Here is a 24,544-nt window from a genome sequence, read left to right as displayed (position 1 = left end):
TTAAATACTGGACATCCTAAGTAGCAGGGTTAGGATATTTAGTGCCTAAATGGATTTTCATTTTGTTGGGCTTCATCGATTTGGCTGACATAATTTTGTTGCAAATAATCCATTTTTGCTTTTCCATTCCTGCTTCAACTATGAAAGTAAATCCATGCTTTAAAAATGTCTTTCCATATTTTCTTCTCCTAATACTTCCCTCTCGATTAATCATGGGCAATCGGAAATTTTATAAAATACATTTTTATAAGAAAAATATTTTTAGAGAATATTGACATTTACACTAGAATACAACCCATGGGCATTTGGTATCAAACAAACAACTTTTTTAGAAAGCCTTAGGCGACCCAAGCAGATTGTTAGGCTACCCTAGTTGGGGTTGTGACCCACAAGGTGAGAAAGGCTAGTTTCAAACAGTGGCTGGCTATATCAGAATATTTGAAATCAAACTTATTACCCGAGTAAGGCACACTTTCCCTCAAAGCAATGAGGTCATAGCTAAGTATGGAGATGACTACTGGAAGTTGAGGGTATAATTTAAAGTGGAACCAGGTGTAGAAAAGGTACTAAGACTTGCCTCTAAGTAGTCATAAAAATACTTATAACTGATCAAAATGATGTTGCAAATAGAAATTTTTATTTTGTAATATTTTTTTACTATAAAAATGCAAATTAATTATGAATCTCACCACGATCAGACTCAATAAGAGCCACAAATCGCCTCCAGAAACCCTTAAACTCATTGGTAATATAGTCCTTTTTTATGATCCTCCACTGCTGGTTAACAGAGGTCTTTAGGACATTAATATTCGGGGGGTGGACTTTGCAGGCCTTCTTCTCAATTTGCCACCAAATGGAGTAATCCAGTGGATAAATATCTGGGCTCTGAGGGGGCCAAACGTACTTGGACTACAAGTTCATGTTGCTACCCATCCACTCTGGTACAATTTCCTACTGAATTACGTATGTGGCCTTGTTGGACTTATTTGTAGTCTTGGTGATCTATGGGATCATATTTTCCTTCAACACCATCAAGCAGTAGGTCGTGGGTAACCGGTATCCAACTGGAAACCAAATTGGAGGCCTTTTTTCTCCAGTTGATGTCACAACCCTAACATAATCACAGAGGCTGGATGTTTGGTCTTGGTGAGCGTTCTGAAGCTGTTGTCAGCCTTGCCAATGCACACTACCCGATCATTTTGCTTGTTGTAGACGGGGTCAACGGTAAAGATCTGTTCATCAGAAACATCGCTGAAGATGGAGTTCCTTTTTACGTTAGGACAGGAGTGGCCTCTAAAATCTTCTAAGCTACCTTCACACAACCTTTACGATGGCATTGCTCATAGAAGACAATGCAACTTCTTTTTCTTGGCGTACTCTGGCATCTGACTCTTTGGGTTGACATTAAATGCCTCCATAACGTCTTCAATCTTCTCTTTAGTGGGTCTTCCACTTAAGGTTATCCCCATCAGCCAAACGATTTCTGCCCCGACATACTGTAACCTTGCTGACGTTTAAGGTGATGTCTGGGGTGGTCCTACCGGTGAGGACCAAATTGATTTCCTCTATCTTCTTGCCTCTATCGCGACATATAAATAATTTTTATTTACAACATGTACAATAATCAAAGGCTTAGAATCTAAGCTATTCAAGAATAATAGGAACTTTAAGGTTCAATCAACAACACCTATTCAAAACTGTATTTTAAGAAGGTTTAATCGCTTTTTCTACACCCGGTATACGAAGTTCTTGTTATGTTTGGAGAAGAGTATAAATCGATGAATCGCCTCCCCAACGACTTATTTTCTTTGACAAGGACTCCACACCACTTTCCGACAGAGGGTTGAAAGTAGGAGGCTCGAGAGGTGCAAGAAAATACTCACATGCATCAAGGCAAATGTGTCAATTTGAAAATTTTCTTGGACAAGATTATTTTCAATGTTGAGCAATTCTACAACCGCCAGAATGTAATGTATTTCATATTCTTATTGACTTTACTCCGGTGCGTTGCTTCCGGCTGTTGGTAGTGTTCGTAGAGCATTACACAGAACGACCGCTGGCTTGCAGAAACAAAAGGATGAAGTCCAAGGGGTTTACCATACCAAATATACAGTCCAAAAAATGGTTCTTGGAGTTGTGCCCTCTGATGTATAGAAGATGTCTCCATTCTTTTGCAAGGTTGGACAGAAAATCGGACAGAGCCTTACTATAAAGTGCGTAGGTACACCATCTTGCCATGGCTGAAGACCAACTACCCAGAGGGTAACTACGTGTGGACTCGGGACCGTGCCCTCTCTCACACGTCCACCAAGTGCCAAAAGTTCTGTACATAATCCATGACTCGATTCTGGTCCGAAGAGATATGGCTCCTTCCTCCCCAGATTTGCACCCACTAGACTTTTCTATATGGGGTACTTTGGATAGGGAAACCAACTGGACCTCACACCCAAATATGGATTCACTGAATTCCTCCATAGTGGCTGCATGGGACATTTTTTAAGGGATCCATTTCGAAATATTGTGAATGGATTGCTTTTTTTTTTTTTATCCTGGTATAAGGTAAAGTTTTCCTCGGATGAATTCTTCTCCCGTCGTCCCTCGTGGAATTTGGAATCCGAATTCGAACATCTCTTGAGATGAATGATCTAGTTACAAGTATCTTACTTCGATTGCATCGATCTTCCCTTTAGGGAGCATGACGTCATGAAATTAAGATTGAAATTGGAAAAATATGATGATAATGTAGACTATTTGCTAGTACAACCCTCTAGAAAATGGGATCACTTAAAAAATACAAATTGGAAGAAAAATGTTTGGAGATGTATATTTTTTAAATATTTATTTTTTTAAATTATACAGCGAATATTTTTCTATAATATAAGCATGTATTAGCTTAATATTTTTTAAGTTTTTCTAATAATATAACTATTTGTAGTTAATTTAAGAACCAAATAGAATTAATAGCTTGATTATTCATAGTTATTATTATTATAGTTAGAAGTGTAGGAGTAAATGTAAGGGAGCCAGATGATATACGCTATTTGGAGCATACTGAGAAGGAAAAAATATTTTATTTTTCTAATTTCTTGTGAGTAGAAAACACATAATATTTATTATAAAAGGATCAAGAATTTCGTTTAGTTATTACGATAAACACGATTATTTATAGATAATTCAATGTTGTGCCTTGTAGAGCAAGTTGATTAAAAAATTGTCAATACTAAAATTGATATTGTAGCTAAACTGTCCTTTCAACATCTAATCAAATTGGTACCACTAGTTGAAATCAAATAAATTAACACCCCCCTCAAAAAAAAAAAAAAAAAATCCTGCAAGGGGCCTTCCTGAGACATATTTCAAATCTGTGTAATTATTTGAATCAGCAGGCTTTTCTTCTAACCGATATGAATGAGCTATCTATACTATTGAAGCAAAGTTTGTTATGACTGTAATAACTATTCATATTGAATTGCAATATAGTGGATTTATTTTTGTGTTGGCCTTGTTCGATAAAATAATTATATATGTTTACAGTTGTACTTATTTCTTAACCAGTGGTAGTACCTGGCAATGCACGTGATTATTAAGCGTCTACAAAGAGAATAACATAGATTTGTTTTATTAATATTTATTATTTTATCACAGTAGGCATTCATCAAAGTCAACTAATTATTTTTTTTGAAAAAAAGAAATTAAATATTAATAATAAATACTGAATATCAAGCTTTTAGAATATAAAAATTAAAATTTCTTAAATAAATACAAATCAACCCCAGAAATTAAGAGACAATAAATAAAAAGCCGTATTTTTAAGAGTATAATAGACAGTTTTTGTAGTTTAAAATTATAAATAGGTAAAATAAAGTGTTTTAGTGGCATAAATGAACAATAAGAATATATTTGATAATAATATATATTACATACTTGTTACAAAAAAAATGGAGATTTTAGAGATAAAAATTTGGAAAAACATCAAAATAAATGCGCGTAATACGTGGTACTAAAAGAGAATTTCATTTATTGGGAACATGTTTCGAACTAAAATACTCATACCATGAGGCAAGTTAGAGATAAATTGTTAAAATGGTGTCGTAAAATATATGTTTCATCTATAATACTTAGAAAAATTTTAATTATGTAACTTGATTCAAATCAATAATTTTAAAGAAATAATATCAAAATTTCATTTTTTCGACATCTTACAGATTTCAAGTCAAAACGCATCCATGAAGAACCCTTTATTTGGACGTTTGATGGTTATTTCCTTATTTAAAGGAATAAAATGCAAAATAAACAATATCTGGCAATACCAAATTCCCAACTTTTGTCATTATGTTACACCCTAATATATATAATTATATTGTCTTCTTTTCTTTTTTAATATGAAGTGATGAGCGTTCACACGTTTGTTGCTAAAACTCATATAAAGTTACACTAATTATTTTTTACATGTACCCTTGTTCCTTTTTTTTAATACAACCTTTAACTACACAAGCTCGTTTATAAAAAGGAGACCTAAAGGGATATTTTTTATAGTATAGAGTTGTATAAAATATAAATTGACCCAAAAGCCTACAAGATTTCATTCATTTCTACATACTATTTTTAGTCTACTCGATATAATATATTCATGAATTTTCCATTTATATTTAAAATAGTTGAGAAAAGCAAGTACATTTATACTCCCTTTTATTTTTTAATAAGACGTGCACCCGGACTTGATTCCATTGTTATGACTTATGTGACACTTATGTTTCGAAATACTCTTACATTGTCGTTTTATTAGTTATTATTCTGAGAATAAGGTTCATAATGAATTACAATTTTTCAAATCTACTGTAACGGATAAAAACCGTCTAAGTCAATTATACGTAGTATATCTTTATTAAACATTTTGCTAATAAATACTTTCGTTATACACTCAAAAATCATAATAAAGCAGGCAACTGATAAATACTGATGTGATTCTCACTGATAATCACATCAGTATTTTAAACAATGATACCATATGTGTTTCTCCCCCCCCCCTTCTCCTCGCACGCGTTTTTCTCTACAATATTATCAACCATACTTATGTCTTCGATCAAGTATCTATGGACTCCCAATATACACTCAGTATGAATGTACATAGTACATACAAACACAAATAATTTTGTTGTCCGCCATAATTCCTAAAATGTATTGAAAAGTATTTATTCATAAAACTCATAAACTTGTATTGAATGGAGAGCAATTGTCTCAAATATGTACAGTTCTCTACACATTTTTTTATGATGGCAACTATTCTATCTAATAAAGCTATTGGAAAAATATCTACATCATGGGGCCCTGCTCATTGTATCCTTTGTTCTGAAAACCCTATATATGAGTCCAATATAACGATTAACATCATTCACCAGAACACATCAAAAAAATATTTCTTACAAAATACAGAGGGTATCCGTTCCCTGGAGGATCTAGCCTTACGTGATGATATCATAACAGTTCATGATCTTGATAAACAAACTTCTTGAGTCTTTATATGCGGTGGATTTAGTTTTCCCGAGAAAAGATTTGCAAAATACCACATTACTTCGTCTCCCTGGCATTTGAAAATGTGTTATGAGCAAAAGTTAGGAAGTAGTGTTAATAAGCTATGCGACTATAATATGAATATTTTAGACTTACCAAAGCCCTCGCACAAGAAAATTCAAGGCTTGCTACTCCAAATAAACGATGACAATGGGTTCATATCACAACTTCAAATATCGACAAATCTTATTTTTAACGATGGTCTATGCAAAGTTTGTAGGGGAAAATTTTAATTCTACCGTTCATGCCTTTATTAATTGTCTTCATGTTCATATTTTAAAGGGAGCCATATCATTACATGTCAACCGGCAGGAAAACATAGAATCTAATTTAACAAAGGCGATGATATTGTTTGGAGTATAAAATAGTAGGACTTACTCTGAGAATATTAAGGCATCGGATTTTGCTTTGTCTAACGCTAAAGCTCTTATTGCGAACAAGATATACACCAATCAACCACTGGAAGCTGAAGAATTACAAACAATTTTTATATCTGCTGCAGCACAATACTCAACCTTCTCTTTGAGTATTCAAAATGTGTAAGGTTATGGATGGCAATATGGAACAGATGTGAATGTGAATTTTAGAGTCTTTGCTTGGTTTTTAGTTTGTTTGTTTTTTTAAATGTTTTATCATTATACTTGTTTTAATGGTCATATTCTATTTTTATTTGTTTTACTACATCTAAGTATGTTTTGTTAATAGCACAAATTTTTGTATTGCTGTGTATCAGCACATGATGTGAACTGAATATTGTTCCGACAGCCAATCAAATTATCTTCTATATTATTATACCATAACTTGATAGGCTGTCACACTTAATAACTCGGGCAATGTGGGGTACTACCACTAGTGAACTAATAAGTAATATGTTTAAAATATATTTTTCGCATAGAGTATTTCTGTTTGTAACCTTCAACACTAAAAATTCCAAGTTTAACCCTTTCAAACCTAAAATATTTTTTGTTAAATGATTATTTTTTTGAGGTCTGTAGGATCATAATAATATTATTACAGTTAATTAAAAAAAAATCTAACTCATCCTGAATAGAGGTGAGTGAGCACGTCCACAATTGCTATCTGGTTCCTTTGTTTCATTCTATGACAATAAATAATAGGACTAATAGAACTGATCTAAGAATGAAATCCTTGAAATAGATGCTTCATTCTAGGCTCATCTCCTCTTTTTCGTTCTTTCCTTAAACATAAAAAGTAAATTGTCCATGAGCTAGATGAAAAAAATGTATATTTAACCAAGAAAGTTTATAATAATAAAATTTAAAAGATAATTTTTTTGTACTATTTACTGTGATTAATAATTAAAGTATAACATGAAATTACACAAAAACTAAAAATAATTAAATACAATATATTTATATATTGTATAGCGGTGGGGAATTTGTTATTTTTTTGTTTTTTTTTGTCCTACAGAGGATTTGTCCACCAGGGTTTTTTATTCAAGTATCTTTCACATGTACATCTTCTTTAATTACAAAGAAACTCATATCCTTACCAAAATATTTTCATCACTTCTATTTGTACCAAGAAATATATATGTTATTTTTCATAAAGAGCTCAGTTATTTTATTTTTTACTAAAAGAAAATTTCAAAAAATAGGGCTTTCATTCACATATCTTACAGTGTTTTTTTAGTCTGTCTTGAGACTTGTATAAATATTGACTGGAGTTGAAATTCGAAAAATAGAGACAGATTTCATACATATTGATCAACAAAGTTTATCAACAACTTTCAAATGTAATTTTTGATAGTGAGTACAGGAAAAAAATATTTGTTTCGAATCATTTTAACTTTTTATTGTTATATTTAATTGAAAAATCATTTCATAACAAAGCTAAGTATTTGACTTTTTAATTAATTAAATTAATTTTTGAATAGAAAAAGGAGTTTTTCTGGAATCGGCATCGGGAAAATAATGTTTAATTTACGATTCCGATTCTTATGTATTATTATTTATTACCGTTATTTAACTATTTATTACTTTTCTAAGTAACAAAAAAAATTATTAAATATATCCGTCAAGATATAAAAAACTACCAATTGAATTTGTTACTTGAGTCCTATAATTTTATAAATGTTATAATAAATGCTCTCAAAATTGAAAAGAAACAAATGGAACACAAACTAAACGTGAACAAATGTGCAATGTGTACTCTTAATCCCAGTTTGTTTGAAAAGTAATCTTTGTTTAATTTTTTTAGACTAGCGGGTTAATCGATATTGCTTGGAATTACGCAGTTGACTAAGCACACACTTAAAAGTCCTCTTCAGACCATTAGGCATACGACAAACTTGTCTGTATTAATATAGATGAAGTATGATTGATACATGAATATTTCTAAATGTATGATGGAGGGACGGCTATTGTAAATAAATTTGAATGTTCAAATTTGATTTTCATCTACTAGCTGCTAATTCATTTGGCATATCCCTCGAGATTTAAACTTAAACATAATTCCCATTCCTCTAGCACTTACAGCATTTGAGTACTAGAGTATTATCTTAGTAACTATCATTATCTTCCTTGTTAAAATAGTTGTTACAACTTGAAATGAATTTATTGGTTAAAATTTTAATATGTATTCATATTCAATATTTTTTTTTATAATCAATTTTGTCTTTTTAAGGATGAATATGTAAAAAATAAATATTAGACGTCTAAAAACTTTTATTTTTCTACATATTAGAATATACATTCATATTAATAAGCATTAGTAACCCTAAAAACATTCTGGTTACAAGTTATAACCAGATTATAGTAAAATATTGATGTGTAGACTATATAAACTATTGAATTACGCTTATGACTATGATTAAAATACATTAAACTAATTTTTAAGTTAATCATACAAAAAAAAAATTACAAAAAAATTTTTTTAAATTACAAGTTTTAATAATTTTTTAAAATATGATTTTTTTTGTCGGACGAGTATTATGGCGAGTTATAGTGTTAGGGTGAGTAGCAAGAATTCAGGGGAATAACAAGGAAAGTTCTTAATTCATTGAGGGTTCTTTTTAGAAACTCTAAAGTATACATGCAGCAAAATTCAGCTCGCGCCACATTACTATAAATAGAAGGCGATTTATTTTATCAATTGTAATTCTTAGAAATTTATAGCAAAGTGATATTTTCAACTATTATTTCAAATATTAAAGAATCGGCATCGGGATTTTTTAGTGGAATCGTCCTATCATTAATATGTATCTACAAATCTATAAAGTTTACATTTTTGAAGGGAAAAAAGAAAGAGCTCCAAATTTAGGATGGGTGCGAGACATATGTTAATACTGAATTAATACCCTTGTTAATATAAATTATATTTAAATATTTATGTTGATTATGTAGTTTAAAATCTTGTACAAACACCGCCTTAACTTTGCACATCCTTTTTGAAGGGAAAATTCATCAATGTTAGTAATTAGTTCTATAGTTTAAAAATAATTACTTTAGAAAACCCTTTAAGATTTATCTACATTGATTTTAAGTTGTATACATTCAGTCAATCCATCATTCTTTCCTCAAAAACTATTTTTTGATTTTAAATATTGCCCAAAATAGAAGAGCTACTTCAAATACCAACGATGTTAATGTAAAATTACAAATAGTATTATAATTTATAACTCATTGTTAGAGTTGGCAAATTTACAAAGAAAGGTTGAATTCAAATTAGTACTTGTTAAGATGTTAGCAGTTTCAAAGAATTATTATTGAATAATAATTTCAATGTTGGGATTAAAATTAGTCCCAGTTGATTGTAGGCCTTTTTTATCTCTTTATTATGTTATTGATTATCAATGTGTCCAATAGAATGGTTATAGTGATACAGATTACCTCTTCAAATGCACTTATACAAAGCCGTAAGAAGGATAATATTTATAAACTAATACCTGAAAGTAAATCAATATGATTTTCAATTTAAGACAATTATGTGGAAATATCCCATTATATAACTTCATTTATAGATTCTTCAACACTAGCAAGGAATATTATTTTATATTGTCAGATCTTCATCACAATTATTACAATCACTTGTTATGTCTACATATTTCTTTTGGTATCCATCTCGGATTATATTACTTTAAATCAAGTCACTTAACAACTTATAAGTAAATATTAATAAATTTTAACTATTCGATTTTGTTAGAAGAGTGGGCTTCAGTTATTTTCCAGATGCTTGTGTAGATAAAAGCTCTAAAGTGAAATTTTCTATACAAAAATTGAATTCCTTTTCTTTCATACATAAAAATGTGTATTCTTTTTCTATGAAAAAGTAGTTAAAGTAAACAATACTCAACTACTGTTAGTTATCAAAATACCGTCAACTATAAATGGAATACATAATGTTTATGGATAAACACATAATTTTTGTGGAATACGATAAAGTTTTTAGCAATGATCAAGTTATTACAACAGATCTGTGTAAACTTAGTATAAGAATATTCTAGACGCACTTTATTTCTAGTTGATGGTACAATGATAGTTCTTGGTAGGTAACAACAATTGAGTATTTATCCAATATCCAGTAAAATATTCATAACCTGACCACTGTTTATCCACCTATATTTCTAAAATTTCGAATTTTAAGAAGTTATAACCATAAAATTTGTTTCGAAAATTATTATTATCAGTTCATCAGTGTAGAGCTCATGTTATGTTTTATAAAAATATATAGTGGGATGACAATACTCTCAAATACGACTATACATTTTTCTATTATTGAATAACTCTTCAACGAACGACATAAGTTTTTAGAAAATATTTTTTTTATGAAACCCGCTCTTTAAAAAAAGTAGAATAAACACTCCAATGAACATAAAATAATCTTTATTTCATATAGAAGAAATAAGAATAAAAATGCATTAACAAATTGATTTTTTAGAAACATAATATTCTATGGATATGCAACATGCATATTGAAGTATATTAATTTTTATTTAATAATACAAATAATGGACGAATAAAAAACATATTTAGAGACAGTACAATTATCCCATTCTCTGTCTCTTACCACCACCCCGACCGCCGAAACCTTTTCTACGTTTTGGCTTACTACGCATTTGTTGCATATCTTCTACACATTTCTTCAAAAACGACTCTTCTTCTTCACCTTCCAGGAGTTTAAACTCGACTTTATCATCTTGAACCTTAAACTCCTTCTCATCTGATGCAACAATTTTTTCATGAACATCTTTAGCACCATTTTCATTCTTAAAGCGTAATTTGGCCGTTTTTTGTCCACGTTCATAGTAAATAAAAGCAATATCCTCCGTATTTACTCCAAAGTTCTCTTTAAGAGCTTCTTTTAAGTCCTCTCTTGAAGTTTTCTCGTTGAGACAATCCATGATGAGTACACTTCCCTTTGGAAGAGAAAATGTTTGTGTTTCCGCCGCTTTGGTTTCTTTAGGCTCTTTCTTCTGGGTTTTCTTTTTACGTCTCTCCTCAATTTCTTTCTTCTTTTCTTCCCAGTAGTCACTTTGCCATTTTTTAATAAGGGGTAAATCTTTGTATTTGAGATCTTCCATGTCCATTAATACTTGAGCGTCTTCTTTGCTCTTAAAAAAAACTAAGACGGATCCTTTAAATCCTTTTGTGTTGTCTTTTTTGTCGATCCAGCGTCGTTGTTCCACGGAAACGATGTTTTTAACAATACTCTCGAAAAACTCAAGGAGTTCTATAAAAAAGAATAGCTCATTAATTAGGAAAAGTTCATTTAACCGATGAAGACAAAAAAAAAAAAGGGTAGATATGGTTTACAATTTTGCCCCCACGTCATATTTTATCTTGAAAGTGGAGACAGCGTAAGCGTTAATTTAAATAATAAGTCGTGACAATAATATATAATATTATTGGAGTAGGTGGAAGGGGATATAGACTATCGAGTTATAACAGTTATGCCATTATATGGAGGCGATTGTGAGCTCGAATTTTATGGAGTAGGGGGGCTGAGGATTGATCCCGGAGGAATTAAAATCTATAACTAATATAACTCGGAAGAGTCGATATCCCATCCGTCTCCTTCTAATCCACTCGATAATATAAAATTCGTGTCACTCCCCTGAGAGATTTTTCAACTTTCCCCTTTCGGTATCTCCAACTTACGAGACAGAGTCTTTCCCATGACTTGCGGGCAAGAGAGTAAAGCACCACCCGAAAGACTCATCTTTCATGAACCTACCAGCAGTTTCCGTATTTTCTTTATCAAAGCCTTTAACATAAATCGTTGCCGCTTGCCTCTTTTCCTTGAGTTCATCCGTTATTTCGGGAATTTCCAAACTCGGATTACGACGAATACGAGATTTCTCTTCATCCACTTCCACTAAATCCCCTCCAGCTTCTTTCAGTGCTTTAAGCACCAGAGCAGCATCTCCCGATGCAAGAGCTGAAAGTCTCTGAAACTTGAGCATGATATCCATGTCAATCCAACCTCCTTCACATTCCTTTATTTTCTCCTTGAGGAACTTATCCCGAGAGAGATTAAAGTCACCGAAGTAGTAATCTACTTGTCGTACGATCTTGGCCTTTACTTTGTCCATTTCTACCATGATTCACTCGCTGCGAACGGATTCAATCACAAACTCACGTTTAGGAATGTTTACTTGATCAGCGACGTATAATGAGAAAGATAAAATCCAAAATAAACAGTAGTAGTCACGTTGTATTACAGCACTACCAACTTTCTTTCCTTCTTAATATTTTATAGCACAAGTAATTAAAACGGTCTGCAGCCCCTGTCTATGTATAAAAAATAAGATACGTCATGTACATAGACTATTTCAATAACTATTTTATAGAGTAATGACGTCATTGTACCAAATGTTGATCGTCTGAATAATAAGTACGTGGTGTGTCAACGCAAAAGCAAGCTAGAATGATTTTTTCTCAAAATTCCATTTGTATTCCTCGATGAATTATCGTCAATTTATATCAACGAATTATTTTAAACTGTGTCACCATTTGTACTTTAACTAGACTAAATAATGAGAAAATGACTAAAAAATTAAATGCCATATCGGGTTATGATTAATGTCTTCAATCAAATAAAGGTTCTAAAAATTTGTTAATATTCTTGGGTATCTCAACTCATCCTACAAATTTGAACACAAAGCTTATAGTTGACTTAAATATATCTGTGAAATATTGGGCTGTATTTATGTTTGGATTTTCTCTTTTTTGATTTTTCTATGTTGACGTACCGCATATTAGAACTTAGGAGGCCAACATGGGGCTACAAAAGTTGCCTGTTTGTGACAACATTTGCTCTAGTACCATGGCTTTATTAGTTTTCTATCTCTGTGTCTATGGTCATGGAAATATATTTTAATTTATACTTCAACGTGTCTCTTTCAGCAACATTTAAAATCTAAACAACATGGTTTTTATTGTTATAATGGAAATAATGCATCATGGATCTAAGCATAGGTTGCAAAGTGTTAAATATAGAGGTTATCTGTATCTCTTCTCATATTTTGTATCCCTCGATAAGACCCATCAATCTGTACCCGTAAGTAAGTTTAAGACAAATGAAATGGTAATCTATTGTATTATTAATTCAACAATTGCTAGGCGTATTACTTTATACATAAATCCAATTATATTCGTCGATGCACCGTATAGTTTGGGGGATGCACTGATGCATGTGGTGTAACATTTTCATATCTTATAGATCAAGGTACTATTAATTTCACTAATTTTCAACTTTTGGTAGATGCTTGTGATTCAGTACTGAATGTAACTTCCATCATCAAAACAATCTCTATCTAGTTCGTATAATATTTCAAAATACTGTTTCTTCAGAAGCATCCGATGTAACCCCTCAAAAAAAAAAATATATATTTTTAACACTTGTTTTTTGTTAAGATGAAAAATTCCGTGTAGAATTGCAGCGTTTTCCAATGATTTTTTTACATCACCAGTGTAATACGGTTGTGTCTGAGTTTCAAATAGCTAAGGGCTTCTTATGGACTCTGAAAAGTGGTTTTAGACACCACACGGTGTAAATAAAAGGAAGAAAGGGTGGGATAGATTATGGATTCAGGTCGGCTTCTATGCTTGTCAGCCCTATAATACGATAACTATAATACTTCCTAAGCCAGGGTTTCCCAAACTTTACAATGCCAAGGCCCCCTTACAAGGATACATTTTTTGCTGAGGCCTTCTTTATACGAACCATGTGCACGGTCTATGTGTAGAGTGAAAGCAATACTCAATTCTCCATCTTACTGCGTGCTCCTCTCATGGCCCACTTTGAAAACTAGTGTCTTAAGCAACCTTAATTTTTGGGCCCCTTCTGGAAATTGGGACATTACGTATGAGGTAACTGTCGCCCTGTTTTTGTCTAATATTATTTCCCTGGGCCAGAATTTTCTAGCTACGCTCCTCGTTTTAAATGCATGTTACCAAACTGAGCCTTTATATTATGGAAACAAGACCGATAAAGCTGAACCGAGACCGTTAAAATGGAAGACCCGAGACCGTTGAAATGAAAGACCCGAGACCGTTGAAATGAAAGAACCGATACCAACACTGATAGAATCACTGAACCTGAACCGGGCTCAACCTTGCAATTAAGTAAATGTTTGGTTACATCATTATATGTTAGTTAGTAGAACATTAGTTTATCATTGAATGAAGAAAAAAATTTATTATATTAATATCTCTAAAAAAGTTGATATTTATTAGTTCAACTCATTTTGATCCGATCAGTGTCTGTTACGACAATCAAAGTAATATGTTAAATATTAAATATTGTTGGAGCGTCTGGATACTTATCTTGAACTTCATAAATTACAAGAATCAAAATTTGGTTTAACTAAAAAATTTAAGAAAAGCAGCTCCTAAATCGACACTGGTCGAGCTTAGCAGTATTTTCAGTATCCCAAGATTTACCCAATATTACGTAATTTCATGCAGTATTCAAAATTGTTAAGATACGAACAACATAAATTTTTACAAAACTATTATAAATCATAATTGTGTAAAAAATATTTAATACATATGGATGGAATATAAAAAAAATTGAGGAAAGGGATTGATGAACTTGATGATATAATTTTCAATTATAGTTTTTCAACCTCCTCGACGAATACGGGGCGTAACAAAAATAGTTATAAAACCAATACCCAATCAATTCTTGAAATTCATTGTTCAATCTTTTTATATGTATATTTTCTTTATTACATCGAATATTATCTAATTAATTAATATAATAGATGTAGCTGAGAGACCATCGTTGGGGGAACAAAAAAGGGGCGAGAATGCGTATATTTTACCAAGGGGAGGGGGCAATATACGTTTCACTTATTGTATAACGCAACCTTCAATACAAAAAGAAACAGAAAAAGGGTCCAAAATCTGTAAGTAGTTCGCCAATTCTGAGGCAAATATGGAGTTATTATTCAATAACTGTAGAAAAATGTTCTAAGTTTTTACAAAAGCTAATTGTAATTTAACTCATCAAGGTTTATATCACTGATTAGGAGAAAAGAAGCAGAAACATCGACAGCCGACCAAATATACAGTATATTTTTGTGAGCGAGGTAACGCCGTGTGATGAGGGGTTCACTCTTTTGTTTCGCCCTTTCTCTAAAGTAAACTCAACATCAGCAACTATTATATTATATATATGTATAGCTAGTTTTATACGAACCGCCTTAGCCAAGCTTATCTCTTGTTTTTTCCTCCTAACATTTTTGGATTATTTTTCAGAGTTACGCTTATCTGAACTGCGGAGGACTTCGTTTGATTATAATAATTAGTGATTAGTTATTCTATTTAATAGAGTCGAAGGCTTAAATATGAGTGAAGAGGAAATAGTGAGAGAAACTGAGAATTTGAATATGGAAGACGATGACGAGATCGATAAGGTGGAAGGGAGTTATCGTCCCCCCAAAGAGAAAACCGTGGAGGAGATCCTCAAAGCTGATGAGGATGACGAATCTCTTCGACGCTATAAAGCCAAATTAATTCCCTCTTCTAGTCCCATCATTATCGAAGCTGACAATCCCAACAATGTCATCGTCAAGCAACTCGCTCTTGTTGTAGAAGGACGTCCTGATGAAATCCTTGATCTTACACAGGGCCTGGATGCCATTAAAAATACTGTAATCATTTATTTTTGCATTCATTTATTTCGTTGCCGAATTTTTAATTCATTTTTTTTACAGACCTTTGTAATAAAGGAAGGGATTGAATATCGAATCCGGATCGATTTTATGGTGCAAAGAGATATTGTGACTGGGTTGAAATATGTGCAGAAAACTACTCGAAAGGGATTTCCAGGTTATTATTTTTAGAGGGATTGCAAAAACTTTTTATTAACAAGTCATTTCATTTCAGTTGATAAATTAAGTCATATGTGCGGTTCATATCCTCCCAAAAATGATGTCCAATGCAATTTTACACAAAAGGAGACTGCACCAAGTGGTCTCACCGGAAGAGGTACTTATCATGTCTTTTCTCTTTTTACTGACGATGATAAGCATGAATTCCTAAAGTGGGAGTGGACGATAGAAGTTAAAAAGGATTGGAAATGAAATTTTCTTCGGACATTTTTCTTCTTGCTTACTCCTTTTTTCCCCTCGTATAATAAAAGATGTATGTGTGCCTTTGCACCACTGCTTGCCTTTTTTATTTTTTGATCTGAAAACTCAAATAATGTTGTCCACAATTTTTTCTATTTATTTTTTACTTATGAAATATCAATTTGCATTTATATTTTTACTCATTTTACACTCACGTAAAACTAAAGCTCAAAGACTTGCTTAAAATATTTCATATTAAAAAATAATATCTCTTATGAAGTCTCAAATTGTGTTCAAAGCAAAAATAAAATAAAACAATCATTTTTGTGATTTTTCTCTGTTTCATTTTTTTGTTTCTAAAATTACATTCAAATACGTTCACATATTAATTTATTATTTTTTATATCATTTTCAAAATAGCTTTTAAGAGGTTAAAATCATTTGTGATAAGTTTTTAAAAAAAAATGTTTAAATGTGGCATTCTTTAAACAATGTTGTAAAAGCACACTTATATAACTTTTTAGTATTTACTGTGAACATGTGACGCTAAATTTAACAATTATTTTTATTTAATTATTTCTTAAAAATTTATAATTATACAATTATGCATGTTCTACAAATTATTGTCTTATATATATATATATATAAGATGGGGATCCGTTAGGAGTCCAGGATTTCATGTTTGTTTCCTTCAGTTTCAAATAACTCATCATTCAGCTATGTGCAAAATGTAATCGTTTTTCATAACACATTTGCAATGTCACTGTCCAATGTGGTTCTCATGTTGGGGGGTTGAACATTTCCTCATACCCATATCAATCAGTAGGAATTGTGCACTCTTTTATTCCATATTTGGTTATTCAATATTAAGATATTAATGGTTGGCAGTACCATAGTGTAGGATTCTAGTACTATTTCTAAAAATGCCTCCAAAGTACTCAATATATTAAGTTTTTATGATTCACATTCATGATGCTCCGATTTTTTAAGAATATTATATGCCCGGCAATACAAAAACAAGCAATAATTATTTTTCTCAAAATCGAATAAATTTTATTTGTATTCATTTACAAATTGCGCTGCAAATTGCACTTACGGTATCCAAAATGTATCGTAACGATACAATAATAAGAAATTGATAGATTTTATTTGAAAGGGGGCGTATCTGGTCAATGTAAGTCTTTGAAATCAAATAAAGGTTTGTGTATCTCAACTCATCCCACGAACTTGAATACAAAGCTTATAAGTGACTCAAATATTTCCATGAAACTTTGGATTGTATATAATATATATGAAGTAAAAAAAAAAAAATTGGGATTTTCATCTTATCTTGATTTGCATTGAAGATTGTTTTTATGTTTGGCTATTTGACAAAGAAAAAAACGTATGTCGTGCATTATCGCTGCATACTGCCCTTGAATTGTCAACCAGGGTAACTTATTATGGAAGTACTGGAGTGAAAAACGTAGTAAATGTATAGTCTTATAGATCATATTTCAATGTAGTTCAAAGTTGTTTCTATCGAACCAATAAAGTCCAAGTTATGAGGATTTAATCAAAATATAACCTCAGCAAGTGTGTAATTCTTGTGTACTAGTTTTAAGTCAATGGACCATGGGAACACAGACTAAGATGTCGTCTGGTGTACCCATGGTTTGACGAACTAGAGGATAATTCCTCTGATTGTTATTTATATCAGGTAAAGGTTTCTGGAATCCTTAATTCTGTTCATTAATATGTTAAAATAAATTTTGTTTATTTTTGTAAGTGAGCGCTTCTAAATACTAAAGTACTCAAGTCATCTGTCTTCCAGGATATTTTTTTTCTCTATTATTCTTGAGGCAAGGATACATATGAATTGTTATTGATTGTGTAGTTACGCGTGTTCATGAAAAACGGGGGAAACTGAGGATTCCTTCAACAGCGGTGAAGCCCCCCCCCTAAAGGGAAATAGGTTCAAAAAATAGGATTTATTTTCTAACAAATTATACAGTAGAGGAAAAAAAACTTATTTTAATTTTTTTTTTCTAAATATTCCAAAAAAAAAAAATATATATATATGTACAAGGAAGGCTAGATATATATATCATCCTGCGTACTCCCTTGTTTTATATTATTTAAGCAAAATTTGTCATTTTGTCCACGCCTAATTACTCAATGCAATGTCGGGTACTACCACTAGTATTTAATGAGATAAAAGAAAAATAAACAAACACGACAGCAATCTAAATGGAAGAAGTTATCAGTTATCATAATATCATTAGACATGTCACATGATGCATTAGCATATTAAGCATTTACATAATATCAGAAAAGAAAAGCTCCTATAGTTAGCCCTAAATTTTTCTATTGTTATTTGAGTTATAACAACTTTAAACTCCTTCTCAAGTGATATTCCTAAGATTTTTCATTGGCGAACCTCCTTTAAAATTATATGTTTACTAAAAAAATTAGTAATAGCAGCTTTAAGATATTTTGTCTAACATTATTTAAAAGTTTCTGTTGATCCATAAAAAATACTTTTGATGACATAACCAATGAATTCTCCCTAGCTATTCATGGAATACGTTTTTCATGAGTATATTCACATGCAATCACTCAATATAATTATTAATAATATTATATATCAGAAAAACGTTAAGGCAAAACCTTGTATTTCTATTAACTTAGGTTTTAACAACAATATTGATTTGAGGCAGATTCAGTTTTTTTAATTATTTCTCTCTCTTTCGCCAATATTTTCCAAACTTAAGCCTTTAAACTAAATTTGTCATACAATTCATGATTATTATTCTAATTTGATATATTATTTGTAATAAAAATATATATAACAAGCTTTTTGCATTTAAACATTTGTGATTTTGATTTGTGATGTAGAATGTACTGTTTTATTCGACTTAAGGTAGACGTGCAATATATGTGTATCTTCTACTTTTGTTTCATAAGTGAGATCCTCAGACAAAGTTACCTTATATTTATAATTTTCATATGCAAATTTAGGAATCACAATTTCAGTCGGAACTTGATTCATTGAATCTTTAGCAAGGAAGCGATAGTTGAAATCCCCAGTAAATGGATCGTATTTGAGAAACTTAGGAACTCCATTGGTTGCTTGAGGATACGGACGAGCAAAAACTTTTATGGTATCTAGTTTCAATGCCCTTCACTATCAATAAATACCCCTAAACTGCTAACGGCATCCCAGTAATTCCAGGATTCAAAGTTATCCTCAGCATTTGTCATTACAAAGTTGCAAGCGGCTGTGTCAATTAGATCGGGGTTTTTAATATCTGGCGTACATAAACCAAATTCTGTCAACATAGAGCCTGTCCCACCCAACTCTTTTAAACGGATACCAACACTCTTAAAGGCAGCAGGTCCCACGATATGAAAACATATTATTTTTTCAAGAAAGCTTGTTTGTGTACCTCTTCCAGCTATAGGACAGTAATGATGCCAAGATAAAACTGTTCTGTTTCTATAGTTAGCGCCACCAGGTACTGTTTTGTATCCAGGACCCAGAACAGACGTATCTATCTTTTGATCGATCTCTTGAGAGAGGTTAACATTACTCAAAGCTTCTTTAACATGAGTCATGATTTCTCTTAATTCTTCCTCGCTTGGCATACCCTTTTTGGAATCTGTTAAGAAAGTGAATATATTTAGGTAAATTAATTTATAATTAGTATACTTTAGAAAAGCTCATAATTATATGCTAGTTTTTCTGTAAGCTAACAAAAAACTAACTTACCACAAGCTGGTTTCACTATTTTCATTATGTATTTGAAGTCTATGTTTCGAAAGATCATGAAAAGGAGTTTATCAATTATTGAATTCTTTTCAATTGGAAAGGCTGTTCCCCAAGTTGCCCCTTCAAAGAATATCACAGCATCATTTTGGATACTCCATATTTTTTTTGCAGCTTTTTCAAATAAAGGGGCAATATTTTTCTCTCCACCTATACCAGGTAGCATATATGATGAATCTTCAAATGCATTTCCAACCCAAGGCTCATTAAGTAAATCGTAACCAAGTATCTCATTGTAATCCTTAAATTCTTCTGCGATAATACTCCAAAAATTAGCAAAATAATCACCGATTCCATTTGTATTATTGTACAAATGTTGAAATCCTTCATTCGTATCCTTAGTGAAGTAGCCACATGCCCATTTAGCCGGAGTTATATGATTCATTGGAGCTGGATAAGATTGATCTGGAGGGGGGACGCTGTCTTTAACCCATTTAGGAAACCCGTAATATAAATTCCATAAAACATCTTGATGCATGTCCAATATGGAGTATATACCCTTCTCTCCCAAGTTTGTAGTGATTGTCTAAAATTTTTGAAATTAATGTTTGAAACATATCGAATAAGATTGTAAACGGGTTGGATATTTATTAGAAAATAAGCTCCGTTAATTTTTGTGCAATTGAAGAAGAAAAAAAAATCTTTGAAAGACATTAATTTAGCTTTTTCTTTCTTCACTCCGTGTTTATTATTCTCCTAAGACATCTTTCATCAAGTGTCGAAACGACAACCACTTGATCAATTTTTGTCCAAATTTAATTGAACAAAAGTATACTTTTTTCTGTACTAGGGGCGCTGAGAGTATAATGAATTATTCTATGACTAACTACTCAACCTCCATGAATTCACAAGGTGAGTTCTAAGGTAAAAAATTGAATTTATCACGAGGACAAATCTTAGAGAAATAAATACATAGAGACGATAAGATGAGCAAAAGTATTAGCTGACAAAAATGGTAAACTATGACATCCCATGTATTTGATTTTCTTACTTTTAATAATTGGCCAATCCAATTAGATAAATGATGTTAAACTCTCTGATGGTGTAATAAAAAGTTAACAGACCGGAGTTTGTAAGTTAAAACAATTAATCCCAAATAAAAGAGCTAAAAAAAAAAAAAAAAAAAAAAAAAAAAAAAAAAAAAAATTGTAAGTGGATCTTGCAACTAGCCCGTATCATAATAAAAATTCGCATGTTGTGGCACTCGTATCTAAAGGTATTTCAAAATCTTTTTTTTTTAAACTCTTTCAACAGCTGACGTTCATTGCAAAGGTTAGAAACAAAGTTACAGTAACACCTTTACTATACCGAACTAAGAATCGAAATCCTTTTGTCGTCTCTAAGTGAATTTATTTCCCTATGAAACACATTATTAAGAGAGGTCATCTGTAGTATCCTAAAATGTGGATTTTTTTAGTAGCTATATAAATTTTTAACGAGAATTGTTCACGTGAACGTCGTTTCGTTTAAGAAAAATGAACGGAAAGATAGTAACAATGAGCGCTTGATCATAATTTTTTTTAGGAATGACAGATAAACGGAAAAAGTTTAAACGATTCCAAGCCCGGATTATAATGCCGGTCAATCAAATTACCTTTAATATGTCGATATATGTTCGGTTCTGACTAGTAGGGCCATCTGATTGTAGTCCTGACCACATTGTTCCAAGTCGTACAACATTAAATCCCATTTCAGACAAAAGTTTGATATAATTTTCATCCAATAACCATGAGGGATACCAAGGTTCTCCCTTTTGGACAGCATTGATTCCTCTAAAAATCCGCACTCTTCCAAGAGAATCTACAAAATGTCCAGTCTCTGGATTAATTAATATTTTATCATTGGGTAGGGCTTGAGTCCAAGGACCACTCCTATTTGTTAATTCCAAAAATTGATTTTTTGTATGATAAAACAAGCATAAAATGAATGATAGAACTCTTACATGTTCTTATTTTTACATTACTCTTTTTTTACCGACTTCAGTCGATTTTTTTTCACTTTTCTATTGGTAAAATGGTTATGAAATGAAAAATATAATGGAACTAAACCAATCGTGGAATGAATGTAATGAGGGGTTAAAATAACTTTATCTATCAATTATTATTCTGATGACAGAAAAAAAAATAGATCAACCACAAAAGAATATATTTCAACTCGACGATTGTTTTAACTAAGTTTCCTTTTTTATTTCATAACGATTCTTAGAGTGTCATAAATAATGAGCTAGAACGAGTTCAAGACTTTTTTTAGTTGCAACCCGAACAATGTTTTTTTTTTTTTTTTTTTTTTTGAATGCGTTATCAAAATTCTGGAAGAAATAACATCTAAGTATAAAGTAGTCATTAGTACGTGTGCTCTTGAAATAAGAAAAATAACACAGAGGATTTGTCGTGGAGTTGTAAGTGTAAGTCCTCGTTGGACTCAGAGTAAAATTGAGGATCGACATCTGGGTAATTCCAGCACATGTCATTGATATATATGGAGTGGGATATGTGCTTAGTACCTTCCTTCTACGACTGTTCTTAGCTGTTTTAATAAAACGGCATGACCGTTAAGCTGCTCTACTTCTAAACAACTATTCTATTCTAAATAATCGCCCTTACTTTGACCGACTACGAAGGGAGAAAAGAAACGAAAAAAATAAATAAAACATTGTTCACTGTTCAGGGAAGTATTGTTCACATATCTTAGCTCTCCATATTTCTCTTATGATGAAGTATTTCCTGTTTACTTATTTGTCTCCAAACATGTTTCTACATAAACAATTTACTATACAATATTGAACTTATATTGAAATATAAATGGAAGGCAGAGAAAGGAAGATAGCGACTGGCTCTGAAAATACTGTTTACGGGTGAAAAAAAAATTTATCCATTCGTTTATTTTATCAACATTTTAAATAAACAAACCTCTGAGCAAGCATGGGAAACTATCCGTAAGGACACAAGGCCAATCAAGCTATCAAACCTTTACTGCCTTCCTAGCTGCAAAGGCCAACTAAGGGTGGGAAAGAGAAGCAAAAAAATAATGTATGTTTTATGTATAGAAATGAAATAAAATTAGAATCCAATTAACTAAAAACTTACGTTGAGAATGAAGCTAAAAGTTCGAAAGTCATTATAAATCTTATAAAAACATCCATTTTGATTTTTTGACCCATGAATCTATACGTGCTGCAACCGTTTTGATACATAAAGGATTGACCATTAATTATTAGGATCAATCCAAATTTGAACTTTCTTATCAAATAAAAATATTTTTATCTTCTCATATAAATTTCTTCGTTTGCGTATTCGTTAGGGGCCCTTGTTTTGATATCGAAGTATTGTTTGCTCTAGATGCTATTAAATATTAACAATGATAGGAGTTCTTATCATATTAGTTTGTCAATCATTCATTACATTTATAGTATACGAGTCACCTCTAGTAATAATAAACTGAATGTAAATTTAAACAAGATATCCATTTTTATTTTCAATATAGTAAATACTTGAATTACATCCAGATTAAAGTTCAAACATTTCATTCACTAAAAACATTTTATACTTGTATAGACAATTCATTTATCAGAACTCTGTATATTATAGTGAGTATTGACAGGCGGTTTTAATAAAAATCAGTTCTATTTGCATCTTAGAACGGCCAAAATCGGTTAAATTAAGGGAATTTATATACATATTAATCCATAAACTTTCTTGGTTAAGTATATATTTTTTTCATCTAGCTCATGGACAATTTACTTTTTATGTTTAAGGAAAGAACGAAAAAGAGGAGATGAGCCTAGAATGAAGCATCTATTTCAAGGATTTCATTCTTAGATCAGTTCTATTAGTCCTATTATTTATTGTCATAGAATGAAACAAAGGAACCAGATAGCAATTGTGGACGTGCTCACTCACCTCTATTCAAGATGAGTTAGATTTTTTTTTAATTAACTGTAATAATATTATTATGATCCTACAGATCCCAAAAAAATAATCATTTAACAAAAAATACTTTTGGTTTGAAAGGGTTAAACTTGGAATTTTTAGTGTTGAAGGTTACAAACAGAAATACTCTATGCGAAAAATATATTTTAAACATATTAGTTCACTAGCGGTAGTACCCCACATTACCCGAGTTATTAAGTGTGACAGCCAATCAAATTATGGTATAATAATATAGAAGATAATTCCCCAACAAATCATTGGTGCTACTTTCCGTTTTTTCTGAGCACACTCACACGTAGTTACTCAATACTTATACGTCCTGTCTTCAATAATAAAAATAATAATAATGATTTGATGAGCCCGGGAGTTCTTTAGGTCGATGATAAACCACATCTAAAGTTCATTCATTTACTTAAAATTTTATTTAAAATTCTTCGTTTTTAAAAAAAAATATGAGTTAAACTAAATGTCGGCGAGATTACATTTATTTTTACATACCAGCGTTTTATATTCTATACAGCTCTTAACATAGGGGAGAGTGAGGATACTTGTTACGGAGGAGACATGTTACACTGCCAATAACTTTAAAATGTAAAGTTATCTAACCACCCTGTTCTTATCAAATCAACATAAAATTTGGATTCCCTAATGCTTACAGTTATAGAGAATTCTCACATTGAAATTTTGACGCAAAAA

The 24,544-nt window shown here is 31.4% G+C and overlaps 3 protein-coding genes across 5 annotated transcripts; 1 reads left to right on the top strand and 2 right to left on the bottom strand.

Annotated features, from left to right (window-relative positions):
* Nucleotides 1-10,398: 10,398 nt before the first annotated feature.
* On the bottom strand, nt 10,399-12,720 carry La (La autoantigen-like). Its single transcript, XM_040711289.2, has 2 exons — nt 11,767-12,720; nt 10,399-11,262 (listed from the first exon to the last, which is right to left on the bottom strand). Exons 1-2 carry the CDS (start codon nt 12,131-12,133, stop codon nt 10,577-10,579), a joined length of 1,053 nt encoding a protein of 350 aa, XP_040567223.1. The 5' UTR covers nt 12,134-12,720; the 3' UTR covers nt 10,399-10,576.
* Nucleotides 12,721-15,167: 2,447 nt separating this feature from the next.
* Nucleotides 15,168-16,716, top strand: RhoGDI (rho GDP-dissociation inhibitor). 3 transcript variants are annotated; one of them, XR_011779855.1, is made up of 4 exons: nt 15,168-15,691; nt 15,755-15,869; nt 15,927-16,184; nt 16,636-16,716. XR_011779855.1 is itself a non-coding variant. In XM_040711277.2 (3 exons), exons 1-3 carry the CDS (start codon nt 15,386-15,388, stop codon nt 16,121-16,123), a joined length of 618 nt encoding a protein of 205 aa, XP_040567211.1. In that variant the 5' UTR covers nt 15,168-15,385; the 3' UTR covers nt 16,124-16,716. The 3 variants fall into 3 exon arrangements, 1 of the variants encoding a protein (XP_040567211.1); XR_011779856.1 differs by having other exon boundaries at nt 16,532-16,716; XM_040711277.2 differs by having other exon boundaries at nt 15,927-16,716.
* A 2,180-nt stretch (nt 16,717-18,896) lies between these two features.
* Nucleotides 18,897-23,362, bottom strand: LOC121116947 (endoglycoceramidase). Its single transcript, XM_040711273.2, has 4 exons — nt 23,006-23,362; nt 21,514-21,790; nt 19,863-20,445; nt 18,897-19,752 (listed from the first exon to the last, which is right to left on the bottom strand). The coding sequence occupies exons 1-4, from the start codon at nt 23,110-23,112 to the stop codon at nt 19,265-19,267; spliced, it is 1,455 nt and encodes a 484-aa protein (XP_040567207.2). The 5' UTR covers nt 23,113-23,362; the 3' UTR covers nt 18,897-19,264.
* Nucleotides 23,363-24,544: the final 1,182 nt, after the last annotated feature.

Source organism: Lepeophtheirus salmonis, chromosome 1, assembly GCF_016086655.4.
Source record: "Lepeophtheirus salmonis chromosome 1, UVic_Lsal_1.4, whole genome shotgun sequence".
NCBI classification, from domain to species: Eukaryota; Metazoa; Arthropoda; class Copepoda; order Siphonostomatoida; family Caligidae; genus Lepeophtheirus; species Lepeophtheirus salmonis.
The sequence above is the reverse complement of the archived record's forward strand: the minus strand, read 5'-3'. Positions and strand labels throughout refer to the sequence as shown.